Source organism: Drosophila hydei, unplaced genomic scaffold, assembly GCF_003285905.1.
Source record: "Drosophila hydei strain 15085-1641.00,03,60 unplaced genomic scaffold, DhydRS2 tig00000060-arrow-pilon, whole genome shotgun sequence".
NCBI lineage: Eukaryota > Metazoa > Arthropoda > Insecta > Diptera > Drosophilidae > Drosophila > Drosophila hydei.
In genome coordinates this window covers 10187660-10200051 of record NW_022045656.1, presented here as the reverse complement: position 1 = coordinate 10200051, position 12392 = coordinate 10187660, and the positions used below count along the sequence as shown (strand labels likewise).

At 37.3% G+C, this 12392-nt stretch overlaps 1 protein-coding gene and 3 non-coding genes across 14 annotated transcripts in view; 3 read left to right on the top strand and 1 right to left on the bottom strand.

The window, feature by feature from the left end:
• Positions 1 to 12392, bottom strand: part of LOC111597111 (protein hu-li tai shao) — a 30462-nt gene that overhangs the window by 14154 nt on the left and 3916 nt on the right. For 10 of the 11 annotated variants that reach the window (XM_023311656.2, XM_023311660.2, XM_023311659.2 and 7 more), the window contains 3 exons: positions 1363 to 1492; positions 812 to 1295; positions 36 to 744 (listed from right to left, as the gene is read on the bottom strand). In XM_023311656.2, the coding sequence (XP_023167424.2) occupies positions 36 to 744; positions 812 to 1295; positions 1363 to 1458 (1289 nt within the window). In that variant the 5' untranslated portion in view covers positions 1459 to 1492. Of the gene's footprint in view, positions 1 to 35; positions 745 to 811; positions 1296 to 1362; positions 1493 to 9477; positions 9537 to 12392 lie in introns of all 11 variants that reach the window. The other variant, XM_023311661.2, reaches the window with a different exon arrangement.
• Positions 5345 to 5426, top strand: Trnas-cga. The gene has a single exon. It is a non-coding gene; the product is annotated as a tRNA-Ser (tRNA).
• Positions 5659 to 5731, top strand: Trnav-aac. Its single transcript has one exon. It is a non-coding gene; the product is annotated as a tRNA-Val (tRNA).
• Trnav-aac lies at positions 6041 to 6113 on the top strand. The gene has a single exon. It is a non-coding gene; the product is annotated as a tRNA-Val (tRNA).

The window sequence follows — 12392 nt, the reverse complement described above, 5'->3', positions numbered from 1 at the left end:
AACATTTGTCTTGAACTAGAAAGCAGCTTTCATACCCCTGTCGGAAGAGCTCCTCCTCCTCCAGCAGATAGCCCAATGAAGACACAGCTGGTGGCAGTTCAACGTCGTTCTTAGGCTTTGGCGGATCTGATTTGATCAGTGGATGACGGTAGATGTAGCCAGTACGATAGCCAGCGTTATCCAGCATTCGCATTAGTGCTTCGAACTCGGCGCCACCCACACGCCACTTGGGCGGGCTGCCAATCTTGGGCGTGACGACTTCCTCTTTACCGGCAGCGGCTGCACCGTCCTCATCAGCTGTGATGGCAGCAAATTTCTTTTCTAAATCCTCTGGTGGACGACGCGACTGGTCATAGATCAACTTGCGCGATTCCTCAGGTATTAGCACAAGGTTATCAAGGCCGACCGGGAGCAGCTTTAACTGCGTTTCGCACGCCTGCACAATGTGGCAGGCAGCAAAGAAGGCCTCTTCAATGGTCTCTCCACAGCATAGGGCGCCATGGTTGGCCAACAGCATGACCTTGGAGTTGGGCCCCAGATTGCGTACCAGACGGTCGCGCTCCTCCGCGTCAAACAAGCCGGTGTAGGCGTGTGTGCTAATCTCGCCCAACACGCAGGCATCCTTGGTGAGAGCCAGCAAGCCCGTCTTTAGTGAAGATATTGCCACCACGGGACTGCATCCAATATAAATGGCGCAACGGATATCTGGACGCGCCGCATGCACCACCGAATGCAACACAAAATCTGTAAAATAATGTACAGATAATTTATTTAATTCATTCAATTCTTCACTATTACAATGTTTACTTACGGCTCTTGTTCACGCCAAAATTGGTTGTGCCCTGCTCGACAATCTGACCTTGCATGTCGACTTTATTGAGGGCCGAAGCGGTTATCTCATGGTACAACAGACCATAGGGATTAACCAAAAAGTACTCTTGATCGACCTTTAGGCGCGCCGTAATCTGTGCTCCCAGACCCTGTGTCCAGCCGTACAGATCCAGCAGACGGAATGTGGCAGCTAGTTTGCATCTGAGTATCTTCTCACCCTTAGCATATCCCATCGACTCCACGCCACGTATATCGTTGATGGGCACCATGCAGCTGCCGCTCTTGAAAACGTTGCTAACACGATTCACGGGCACTCCCACAATATCCGACAACTGCTGCAATATGCCACTGGCACCGGCGCTACCTTCACGTGCCGAGTCGACAATGCGTTCCAGTTCCTCACGAAACAGTTTGGAGCCCATAATGGCCTCAACACGTTTGCGTCGCTCCATCTCCCGCATATCCTGCAAGTGAAATAAGTTAAGTTTTAATTTGTTTCTCTTCTAGAATTACAACTGCGAATATATATACCTGTTCAATGTCCGCGGGACGCGCTTTACTGTTCTCGTCATCTTCGCCCGCGGTTGGATCTATGCCGTTTTGTGGCGGTTGCTCAACCTCAGTCATGTTTCAGTTAATTTATTTAAATTTAGTTCAAATGCTAGAAACAAAAACAAAAATACATAACTTATTTATATCTTAAAATAATACTAATTAGTTTTTATTTCTAAATATTTCGCTTTCGACAGGCTCAGCTGAAAATTTTCAACTGACCTTAAAAACTGCAGGCCAAAACTTTTGGTTTGCGTTATGAAAAATAGGGTGGCAAAAGAGAGACACAGAAAGAGAGAGAGAACAAGAGAGTGGCAAATAGCACTTGTGTCGTCGCCTGCATAAAACTGCAAGGCAAGGCGCAAATGAACCACCCAACAACATTTATTAAACTAAAGCGTGAAAGAGACAGATAAAGAGAGGAAGAGAATAGGAGAGAACGGTGAACGAGCGTTGACAGAGCAATATGCGTCTATGTATGTATTTACACATGTCTGCCTGCTGTGTGAATGGCAAATATATAAAGCACTTCAACTAAAGTTCCGAAAGCGCCGGCTAGCCTTTCCATTTCATTTTCTTTTTTGGTATTTTTATATATATTTATACTGCATATTTTACAACCCCAACAAAAATTCTAATTTTGGATAAAAATAAATTTGGTTTGCTTGACAGTTGGTGAGGCAAAATTATTGGGAAGATATGTTGAGTTCTCTTTTTAGTATTATTATTATTATTTTCTTTTGGGGTGTGGATGGAGCGCAGCAGAGCGAACCGCTGTCCCTCTGTTTCTGCTGCTGTTGCCCACGAGAGTGTGAAAATAAACGTGCGGCAGCAGAAATGGAAAAAACAAAACTATTTTAAGATCATTTGCTTTTATTTGGATACATATATATGCATGTATTTGGCTTTTAACGAATTTAAATTGATGCCTTTAAAACAAAATGAAGAAAGTGGCAGCAAAATACAATCACGCACGCATACACACACACGCACGCACAGGCATACAAACAACTACTACAACAACAACTTAAACGACGCTGCGCATCTCAAGCGTAAAGAGCAGCGTGTTAGCGACGAACGAGTGCAGCGACATTGCCGCAGCAGCAGCGCCACTTAAAACAAATAAACAACTAAAGAGAGAAAGAGAAGAAAGAAGGAGAAATAAATGCGTTGCTCGTTTAATTTTAGGCGCGGTGGTTTGTTTGAAAGATATTAACCTTCAATTTGGATTTCTTTGTCAGTTTGCTTTTTTTTAAAGCATATTCATACATTTTTTGAGAACGATTATTATTAATAATACAAAGTAGATAATGCAGTTAGTATATATGCATAAATCAAAGCTCACCTACTCCTGTTGTACAGCCATGGCATACTAACAATAACAATACAAATGTCAACGACACACATATTACTCAGGCTATAACTACTCATACATTCTTACATTGCACCTTCCTATATCATCGATGACCAATACATGCATACGAGTGCGCCTTTGCAATACAAATACAAATATAGGCACAGCCTTGCCGTATCAATTGAAAGCGCATTTTCTACTCGGCTTACGCCAATTTAAAGACAAGCACACAAGTGGCAGCTCTTCTCATCCCCTTTTCATAGTGCTTTTCTACAGCGTAAAAAAGAAAGTATGCAGCTCAAACGTTGGTGCGGCAGCTTTGTACTTGGCTTATTGTATTGTCATTATTATGAAAATGCGCAAAATAAACCTTTGCTCATTGTTATTATTGGCTTGACAATTGCACATCGAGCATGTCAATGTGCATATTTAAAGTGGCGTTTTATATACATACATGTGTGTATGTGTATGTATGTATGTATATAGTCTTTCTTTTTTGCTGTCCATGCTAATTATGACGTGTGTCTGTTCTGCTTTTGGCTGACTGAACGTGTGCCGCACAGTTTGAGTGACAGGCTTAAAATGGGGAAGGTGGAAAAACAACTGCGAGCGTTGCCAGGTAATTGAACTTTTGTGCCCGTGTGTGGGCGCAAATCAAAGAGAATATAGTTTGAAAATAAACGTTCTTCAAGTGCCCAGTTTTAAGTGGGCAGTAAGCAATAAACTTAACGAGTCATCCCACTATGGCGTAGGAGTTTGCGATCATCCACAACAAACTGTTGCCCTACAACAGATGTATGTGGGTGGCTAACTTCAGACCGTAGGTGTATTGTCTACTTGATTAAGGCGAGAATCTGCACATATCAAAATAAAAGAGGGGCACCAAATGCATTCTGCCTTTAAACAAGCCTCTACTTCCTCCTGTTATGGTAACACAGGTTGACTTTTATGGCTAAATAGCACCAGGTCATCAACAAATTAAATATAAAAAAAGCTGTAATGTTCGTTTGTTTACAGACAGCTCATGCAGTTTATTGACCTTTCGACAATGCCAATACGAACGCGAGTCGCTGCATTGCCTCTAATCGGATTTCTATGCGCTTGCACCCGAGTCACGATACACAAATCTAATTAACTTATCATGTGATGCGACGACAAAGTGATGTAAGCGCAAATACAAACAAAACCAAAAAATATTTTCACTGCTGCACGCATACTCAAAGAGACTTCGTCTTTGCTGACCTTTTTGCACGGAAACAAACATCAATTAAATTTAGGCGTTGCTGACGCCAACTTGGACTGCCTCTAGCTGCCCCTGTTATCTGTTCGCAGTTGACATTATGCAATTATATATTATATATGTAGACTGCTCAACTGCCAGTTGATGACACGCCCATTATTTTAATGAGTTAGAGCTGCCACAAAAGAAAACAAAAACAATATAAACAAACGGAGACATTGTGTCAGAGACTGTTCATAACATAAAACAGCTATTAAAATTAATTTAACTGTACACATATGAAAGATGAAGTTTGGCTTACTTTAACAGAATTCAGTAAATGTTAATAACATAAAACTGTTAACACCTTAGCTACAGCATTATATGTGAATGCTTTTAAATTACATTACAGCAAGCATGTTATTGATTTTCAAGTACTCAGCATACTGAAGAATCCAATTATGCATTCACTTTATTAATTATCACACTCACACACATACATACACTCAAAGTTTTAAGCGTTCAATTAACCCCAAAAACGAACACCCTATATATAATTTTCACACATGTGCGAGCGTTAATTAAATTTCTCAAGTATTCATTCAGCGTTACTAGAGAAATCTTACGTAATATTTCTGACATCTAGAGCACACAACAATAAGCCAACAATAAGGTCATCATCATAATCATCATCTCAAAACCTCATCAATGAATCCATTCAGTATTCATAATGCAACAAGTCACTCAGTCAGTGGAGCAGCAACAGACGCTATTGAAAGATCATTCCGTTTACTGAAGCAACAATAACAAATATCAAAAAAGTGCAATAAACTGTAAAAGCTGAGCGCCAAGTGTAAATAATGAGATTTTGTAGCTGTCAGTGACAGATAACCTTCTACTAGTATTTGAATAAATCTGTAACTAACACGAATTGAAGTCGGTCTGAGTAATGTGTATAGAATCCACTACTATTACAGTTATAAGCAAAGGCTCTAAAATTAAACTATATATAAAGTATTTATTATGCAAATTATAAACTTAAATACTAGCACTAGAAATCTAAACTTATCATATCCAATAATAAAAACCCATAGAATGTACCTAAACGTCTCGCTCAAGGCCTTACAATTCCTGACTTAAATACCATACATTTTTTAGTTTTAACGTTGCACCTCCATTTAAGAAATAAAAAATAAAGACAAAATAAATACACTTCATTTATATTTATTTTTGTATTTTAATAATAATCATTAGTTAAAAATAATAAATTTTTATTCATATAACTCCTGGTTTGTATTCAGATTTAAGCTAGAACAAATAAAATCACAACCCAAATGAAAATGTGCCTTCGAAGCATATATCATACTTTAGACGAACGCAGTACACAAGCAGTCGTGGCCGAGTGGTTAAGGCGTCTGACTCGAAATCAGATTCCCTCTGGGAGCGTAGGTTCGAATCCTACCGGCTGCGAAAGTACAATTCTTTTTCATTTTATTTTGTTGCACAAGCTAAATAAAGCAGATCTTCTCAATTTAAAAACACTAATCCATATTTCCAAAACAAAAAATATATATTAAAACTGACTACACAAAATAACGATGTAGCTGTATTTCAGCAAGCAGTACACGCGATTGCAACTTTTACTAACTCACATGTTTTGCACAAAGCAACTGCTTGGACTTAAGACGCACACTCACCAGCTGTTTCCGTGGTGTAGCGGTTATCACATCTGCCTAACACGCAGAAGGCCCCCGGTTCGATCCCGGGCGGAAACATGTCTAATTTTTTTTTTTTTGTAATTTTTATATATTTCAATATTCAATATGTAGCTGATGATTGTTAATGCATATTTTTACGTATACATATACTCTATTCTGCATGAAAATATGATTCATACAAAAAAAATAAATATATACATATACATATACATATAGCACTGAAGATGTAGACTCAAATCTAAGAATAACTTTTAAAGATTAAAATAAAACTGCTTTCGTTGTTCCTTAAGTAAATATTTGGCAACGAGTCAGATTTAGTTTACTGCTGCATAACATGTAAAGCATTTGGCTGGCATAAATTCAACTGTTTCCGTGGTGTAGCGGTTATCACATCTGCCTAACACGCAGAAGGCCCCCGGTTCGATCCCGGGCGGAAACATGTCACAGTTTTTTTATTTCATTTAAAAAATTTTTTACTTTTGAAATTTATATAAATGCAATCCCGCTCGTCATAAATGTTTTTATCTCTCTCTCTCTCTCAATTTTACACCCGTGCATGGAATTATTAATTGCAAAATGTTACTTTGTCTGCCCTACATTCCCATCACATCTCGCTAATTTTGTTTGTTTTGCTAAGCAGTTCTCTTTCCCTTTTCTTTGTCCACCTTTTTGCGAAGAGTCACGCGACTCACGCAAGTCGCGTGCCTTGAATTACAATACAGAAATCTCTTGAGAAGTTGGCGCCGTTGCATGACGCCAAAGATTATCCGATCTCTGACAAATGAAATGCTTTAAGTAAAATATAACATACATAATACAGGCATGAAAGAAGACCAGACAAGTGAACAAACAGACGACCGTCAGACAGACAACACTTGGCGTGTGTCAGTGCCTGACAACAACAAACAGTTCACTTGTTCACTGTTTATATTTATGATCAGATCGGTTCAGCTCGGTTCTTCGTTTTATTTTCTTTTTTTTTTAGATGGTATATTGGTTGCTGAAAAGTTAGTCTTTTTTATAGTACATGCATATAAGATATATATATATATTGGATAAAGACAATTCGTTAAAACCTCTAAATTTCGCAGTAAGTGAAGTGAGTAGAGCAGAGTATTGGCTAGTCGCTTACAGCCCACTGTAATATTACGATTCGTTTTTCTTTGCATAAGTTCTGCTTCTGCAAGCCAACATTTATATGACATCGTTATGGACAAGCAGCATGAACAGACAGTTGAATGTTTCATATCTTCTATATGTTCTCATCAACCCAATATCAAAGTCTTGACTCACTTGGAGAACAGCCAACAAACAAGCTGATACGATCTATACATAAGAATATATAACATTTTACATATAAAAAATTGGATTCGCATTGCCCAATTGACGAATGGGCCTAAAGCTCTTTTGAGTGTTGGCTGCTTGGAAAGAACTCAATGGGAATTTCAAAAAAATTATAAGAAATAATTATTTTGAACTGAATTAAAAAAGATAGACAGATATATATATTTATATATCAATTGTCTCTCTGAGTAATCCATCAGATTTTATAGAAGCTAACAAATATGTTATGTTTACTTTAATCATTTTTGTTTGGTAAAACCAATTTCCGTTTTAATCTTGTTAAAACAAACTTTGATCTTTTCATTGTTGACTGCTTCAGCATGTCCATTTAATAGGAAACCTACAGCTGCACCTGTGCGTAGTGGGGAAACCCATTAAAGTTCCATTATGGCTTGCAAATATTCACCTAATCGTTGTCTAATTACTAGCGTAAAGGACACGCGGCACAGCCCCAAGCTCTCCAGCACTGCACTTGCCCATTGATTATCTAGGTTTCAAAATAACAGTTAGCACGCATTGCCTTTGACACATGTGTGTCGTAGTTAACGTGTTGCTAGGCAGCCACGGCCACAAGTTCAACGACACGCGCCCAGCCCTATAGAAGACAGCTTAAGCAAGCCAAACAAACCACCCACCCACCTTCCAAGCTCAATTCCATGTTTCGAATACCTGCCACACCCCACACACACACAACCTTTACTTTTTTATGTGAATGTCCTCTTATTTGTTGCGTCCATTATGAAATTTGTTGCCGGCGCCAAGCGCCAAATCATAGAAATGTGGCGCCACAGCTAACTAGGCGAGTAGGGGGATTCGTGTTTGAGAAGTGTGTAAAACACGCGCGACTCATAAAAAGGTCCTTGTTGGCCTGAAATAACAGGAAATGACGTCATCGCTTTGGAGGGTGAAATATTTATTTGCTACTTTAAGTGCTTTGTTTTTATCGTGGGGGGGTTGAAAAGATAGAGCGAGAGAAGGAGAGGGGGCGGAGCGTTAGTGGGGTTGTAGAATATATAATTAAGCATGATGTCATACTGTAGAAATGTGAGAGGTCATTGACTGAGCGCCGCCTGCTATGGCAGGACACAGGAAGCCATACAATGTTAAGGACAAACATTAAGTAGTTGGGGAACAAATATAATTATATTCGAACCTATAATATATGGTTATTTTTAGTACGAAAAAAAAAACACATTATTCCACAATTAAACTTAATAATTCGAGTCGTTCATTAAATCGACAGAAATGTAAAAAGCTTAAAGCCAAATACAATAAAGCACTGCTCATTTTTTCCTTTATTGCCAAGTGGGTAAAAAGCATTAAAGCAATATATGATAGTAAAATCAAATGAAAGAAGAAGCAGAAGAAAAAAGTAGTTTCGTCTGGTTCAATGACCCATTTATTTAACTGCTTGGCCTGGATGGATGGATGGATGGACATGGGCCAAATGCGCACAAGCGAATTCAACTTTCAAGTTGGACGAGAAAACAGAAAGAAAAAACTATCTTCGTTTTTATTACTTCTCCAACTCCATCTCTATCTTGCTCTTTCTCTCCTGCTCTTACACTCGTGCCAAATAGCAAAAATTTTTATTTACTGAGGAGTTCATATGAGTTGCCATGACGTGTGCAGTTAAATTGAGTCTTAAATAATATTCAATAGGGGCGTATCTTACTTAGTTTTAGTACAGCCCAGTATAGATTAAAGATAATAGTTTAAAGCTAATTTTCTGTCAAAATTTGACTATTCAATGAAAGTGAAATAATATTCAAAGCCGGAATTTAACGCTTGAATAAATTATAAATGTTTGTAAATATATATTTGGCAAACTAACAACAATAATGCAAAATCAAAACTGGTTTTCACTAAGTGACATCATTGGCCGATTATTAATATTATTATTAAAAGCGAGACACGACGAGAGTAAAAACTTGAGAAAATATAAATTGCAAATGACACATATCACTTAAGTTACTTTTTTTTTCTTTTTTGGCAGTCAAAACTTAATTATGGCAATTATTATGGCGCAAGTTCAAAGATCAACAGCAAAAAATAAATGAAAAACTGAGAGCTCAACTCTAAATGTTCTGTTCCCTATCTCTGTCGCTCTCCCTTACTCTCTCTGTCACACTCTATCAATCTCTGACGGTCGTGCCCATCATATGATGCAAGAGAAATGTCAACAAAAACGATAGTAGCTCAAGCAGGCAAATAAGGGGAAGAGAGAGGGAGACAGAGGCAGTGTTGTTGCTGAATAGTGTGAAGAGTAAAGAGTGTAGATAAATCATTCACAATAATCATTTGCACATTTTGAAACGTAAATGTTTGTACGCCGATAAACACGAAGTCAAGTTATGTTTGCCTCTTGGCACGTTTGTTTACTCTCCACTTGTGACTTATCGTTATCGATTGAAGGCGAGTCTACGACTCTGGCAAAAATAAAAATAAATACAACTCACCTTAAAACCGAATACTTTTTCAATATACTATTTTGTACAAGTTTTTCTTTTCTTTCTGCCTGCAATTGAACATAGAGAAAACGCTGCATAAATAAGTGTAGAAGAAGAGTTCAATGAGCCGACAAATACTGACATTTTTATGACCCTCGCGCTGGTGTCGCCCAACAAACAACTAACCACAAAATGCAGCATAAAAAATAAAAATAATATACGTCTATGTATCTATAGTATATATAGTCTATAGGCAAGCAAAGCAGAAAATTATTGATGCCGCGTTCGCAACAACAACTAAGTCGAATGATGTCATGCAAATATTTTTAGCTAGCAGCGCGCGCGTTCAAATACTTTTTTTCGTATGTGTACAACACTAAGGGGGTGGGGCTAGGAGGCGTAGAAGAGCGACAGAGTGCGAGAGAGTACGTCCAACAAAATAATTGAAATATTCATTGCCTGGTGTCAGGCTGGTAACTTATACGGCCATTTCCTTTTATACACACGCACATACACGTATACTTATTTTAAAGGTGTTTCTATTACATTATACTCTAACCAATATTCATTAATAATTTTTGTAATATAATTTTATAGCACACTTTCTACATATTTTTGCATATTAATTATAGACTCATAATAAGCTGTTAATTTATTCGTCAGTTTGTTCGAAAATTGTTGTGCTTATAAACTTGAAAAATGGGTTTCGATCTATAATTATTTTAAAATACTGATTTATTATAGAAGAATTTACTTCTCATAAAAAATTTAGAGCAGTTCGATCATTTTTACATCAATTATATAATTTTTAGGGCTAGCAATACATTGAGAAATGAATAGTAATTTGAGATACCATGCAGAATCAATTTTTCAACTAGTTTAGCTAATTTTTTTATTTTTCAAATTTTAATAAACTTGACTCTCTCTTTTTTCAATGAAACTGTTGCCCGTATCCGTTGTACTCAATTCGCATATTTAAAGAATGCAAAATACATTTAAAAACAGTTAAAGCACATACTAAATACCAAAACCCATCCATATAGTTGCAGTGAAAAGGAATTTTAAACACAATTTTAATAGTAGTATTAAAAGTGATTAATAATAATGCGTGCATTGCATGCCATCTAGCTGCTACCGGTGTTAATTAACAATTTCATTTAAGAGCCTCGCATGCTAACTATTATTCACACCAAAAAGGCTGACGTCCAAATGTCTGGCGAGCAAACTATACATATATAAAAGATAAACTATTATATAAGCAATTCGAGTTGAAATTTAGCTTTCGTGTGCTTCACAACTTTTTGCATTATGAATTAATATGAATATGCTGCAATGTTTTTTTTTTTTGCTTTTGCCACAAGAGTTGTGGCCAGTCTTTGTCTATATATTTTATTGTTATTGTAATTGTAAATTGACTTTTTATTATGCCGTTTGTGGCTCTTTTGTTACAACATCTTTGGCCTAAAAGCTCAAAACTTATATAAAAACGAGTTTTTTATATTCACTTTATGACTTCAAGAGATGCATAAATCATGCACAAAAGAAACGAGTTTTATAGCAAACAGGCATAGTAAGCGATTGTTCTGTAGAACCAAAACAATTCCGAATCAAAAGAACTATTCATTTAAAAATATTTTCAGTGTTGTAAAGTGATTTTAAAATATCAGGTTCAATTTGTATTTAAGATTCTTGCCTTCTCACTTCAATTCACTGCTTAAACTAGATTTGCTACAGTTTCTAACTCAGGCAATCATCACAGCACAGCTCCACACTGTGTTAATTATATGCTGTGTTTTTCATTGAAATTACATTAATCACATTGTAAATTGTTGCAATCAGCGACAATTTTCCCACGCCCACATAGTAAACTAATGAAACGAAATTAACCCAAATATACCAATTGAAATTTTAGTTCAGTAAAAAGAGAACAAATGAAGATAATAATAGTCTTATACTTTTAATTTAAGACAGTTTCAATTGGCAGGCACAAGCAGAGACCGGCCGACCGAACGGGAGAGGCTGCACAACAACTTGGCTGAGATCTTTCTTTTTTCTTTTACTCTGAACTTGATGAAAGCCGGTTGACAGAGTATTTTGCTTTAATGCTAGTGTATGTAACAGATTAAGCTAATACGATACAGACGTTTACAAATATATATTACAAACTAGCGTGAAACTGACAGACAATATTATACTTTTAGATTGCCAATTTATATAATTTATTTCATATATATTCAACAATTCTAAGCTGAGAGTATCTCTTAGTCGTGTATCCTGGCTCAAGCACTCGTGGTTACTTATTTTCTTTTTTGATTTTTGTCTGCATTTTTGTTCTTGGCCTCTGCTTACTTTGTTCTCGTTATACGCCACTCTTTGCCTCAGTCGCCCTCTTCCTCTCTCTGTCTGTCTCTCTCATACTCTTCATAACACTTGGGCATGTATAATTAACAGCATGGTTGTCGTGCCTGAGCTTTTGCAGTCGTCACTCTCTGTCTGTCAGCCGGCCTGTGTTTTTTTTTTCTGTCTACTACTCTTGGGCTTTGCTAGGGCCTTCTTGATATTTCTTACAAGATTTAGTTATGCTGCTGCAGCATCAGAATTTATTGTTGGTGTTTTACCAGCCTGTCTGTTGCAACTGTACATTTGTCTGTTGTCTCTGTTGCGTTATTGTTGTTGCTTGTAATATTGATGAGGAGCTGCAGGCAACAGCAACAGCAGCAGCGGAGCCCAGAAACATCTCTTTTTAATCTCACTTCTATAGGCATAGGTGTTTATGTTTGTGTGTCTCTCTGTGTGTGTATGGCACGTACGCTACTTTTTTATTTATGCATTTGTTTGCCTCTCTTTCGCTTTATGCATTTGTTTAGCTGAAGCAGTGGCTTCTCAATTGCCTAAGGCAAAGACGAGTTTACTCCTCACTCTCT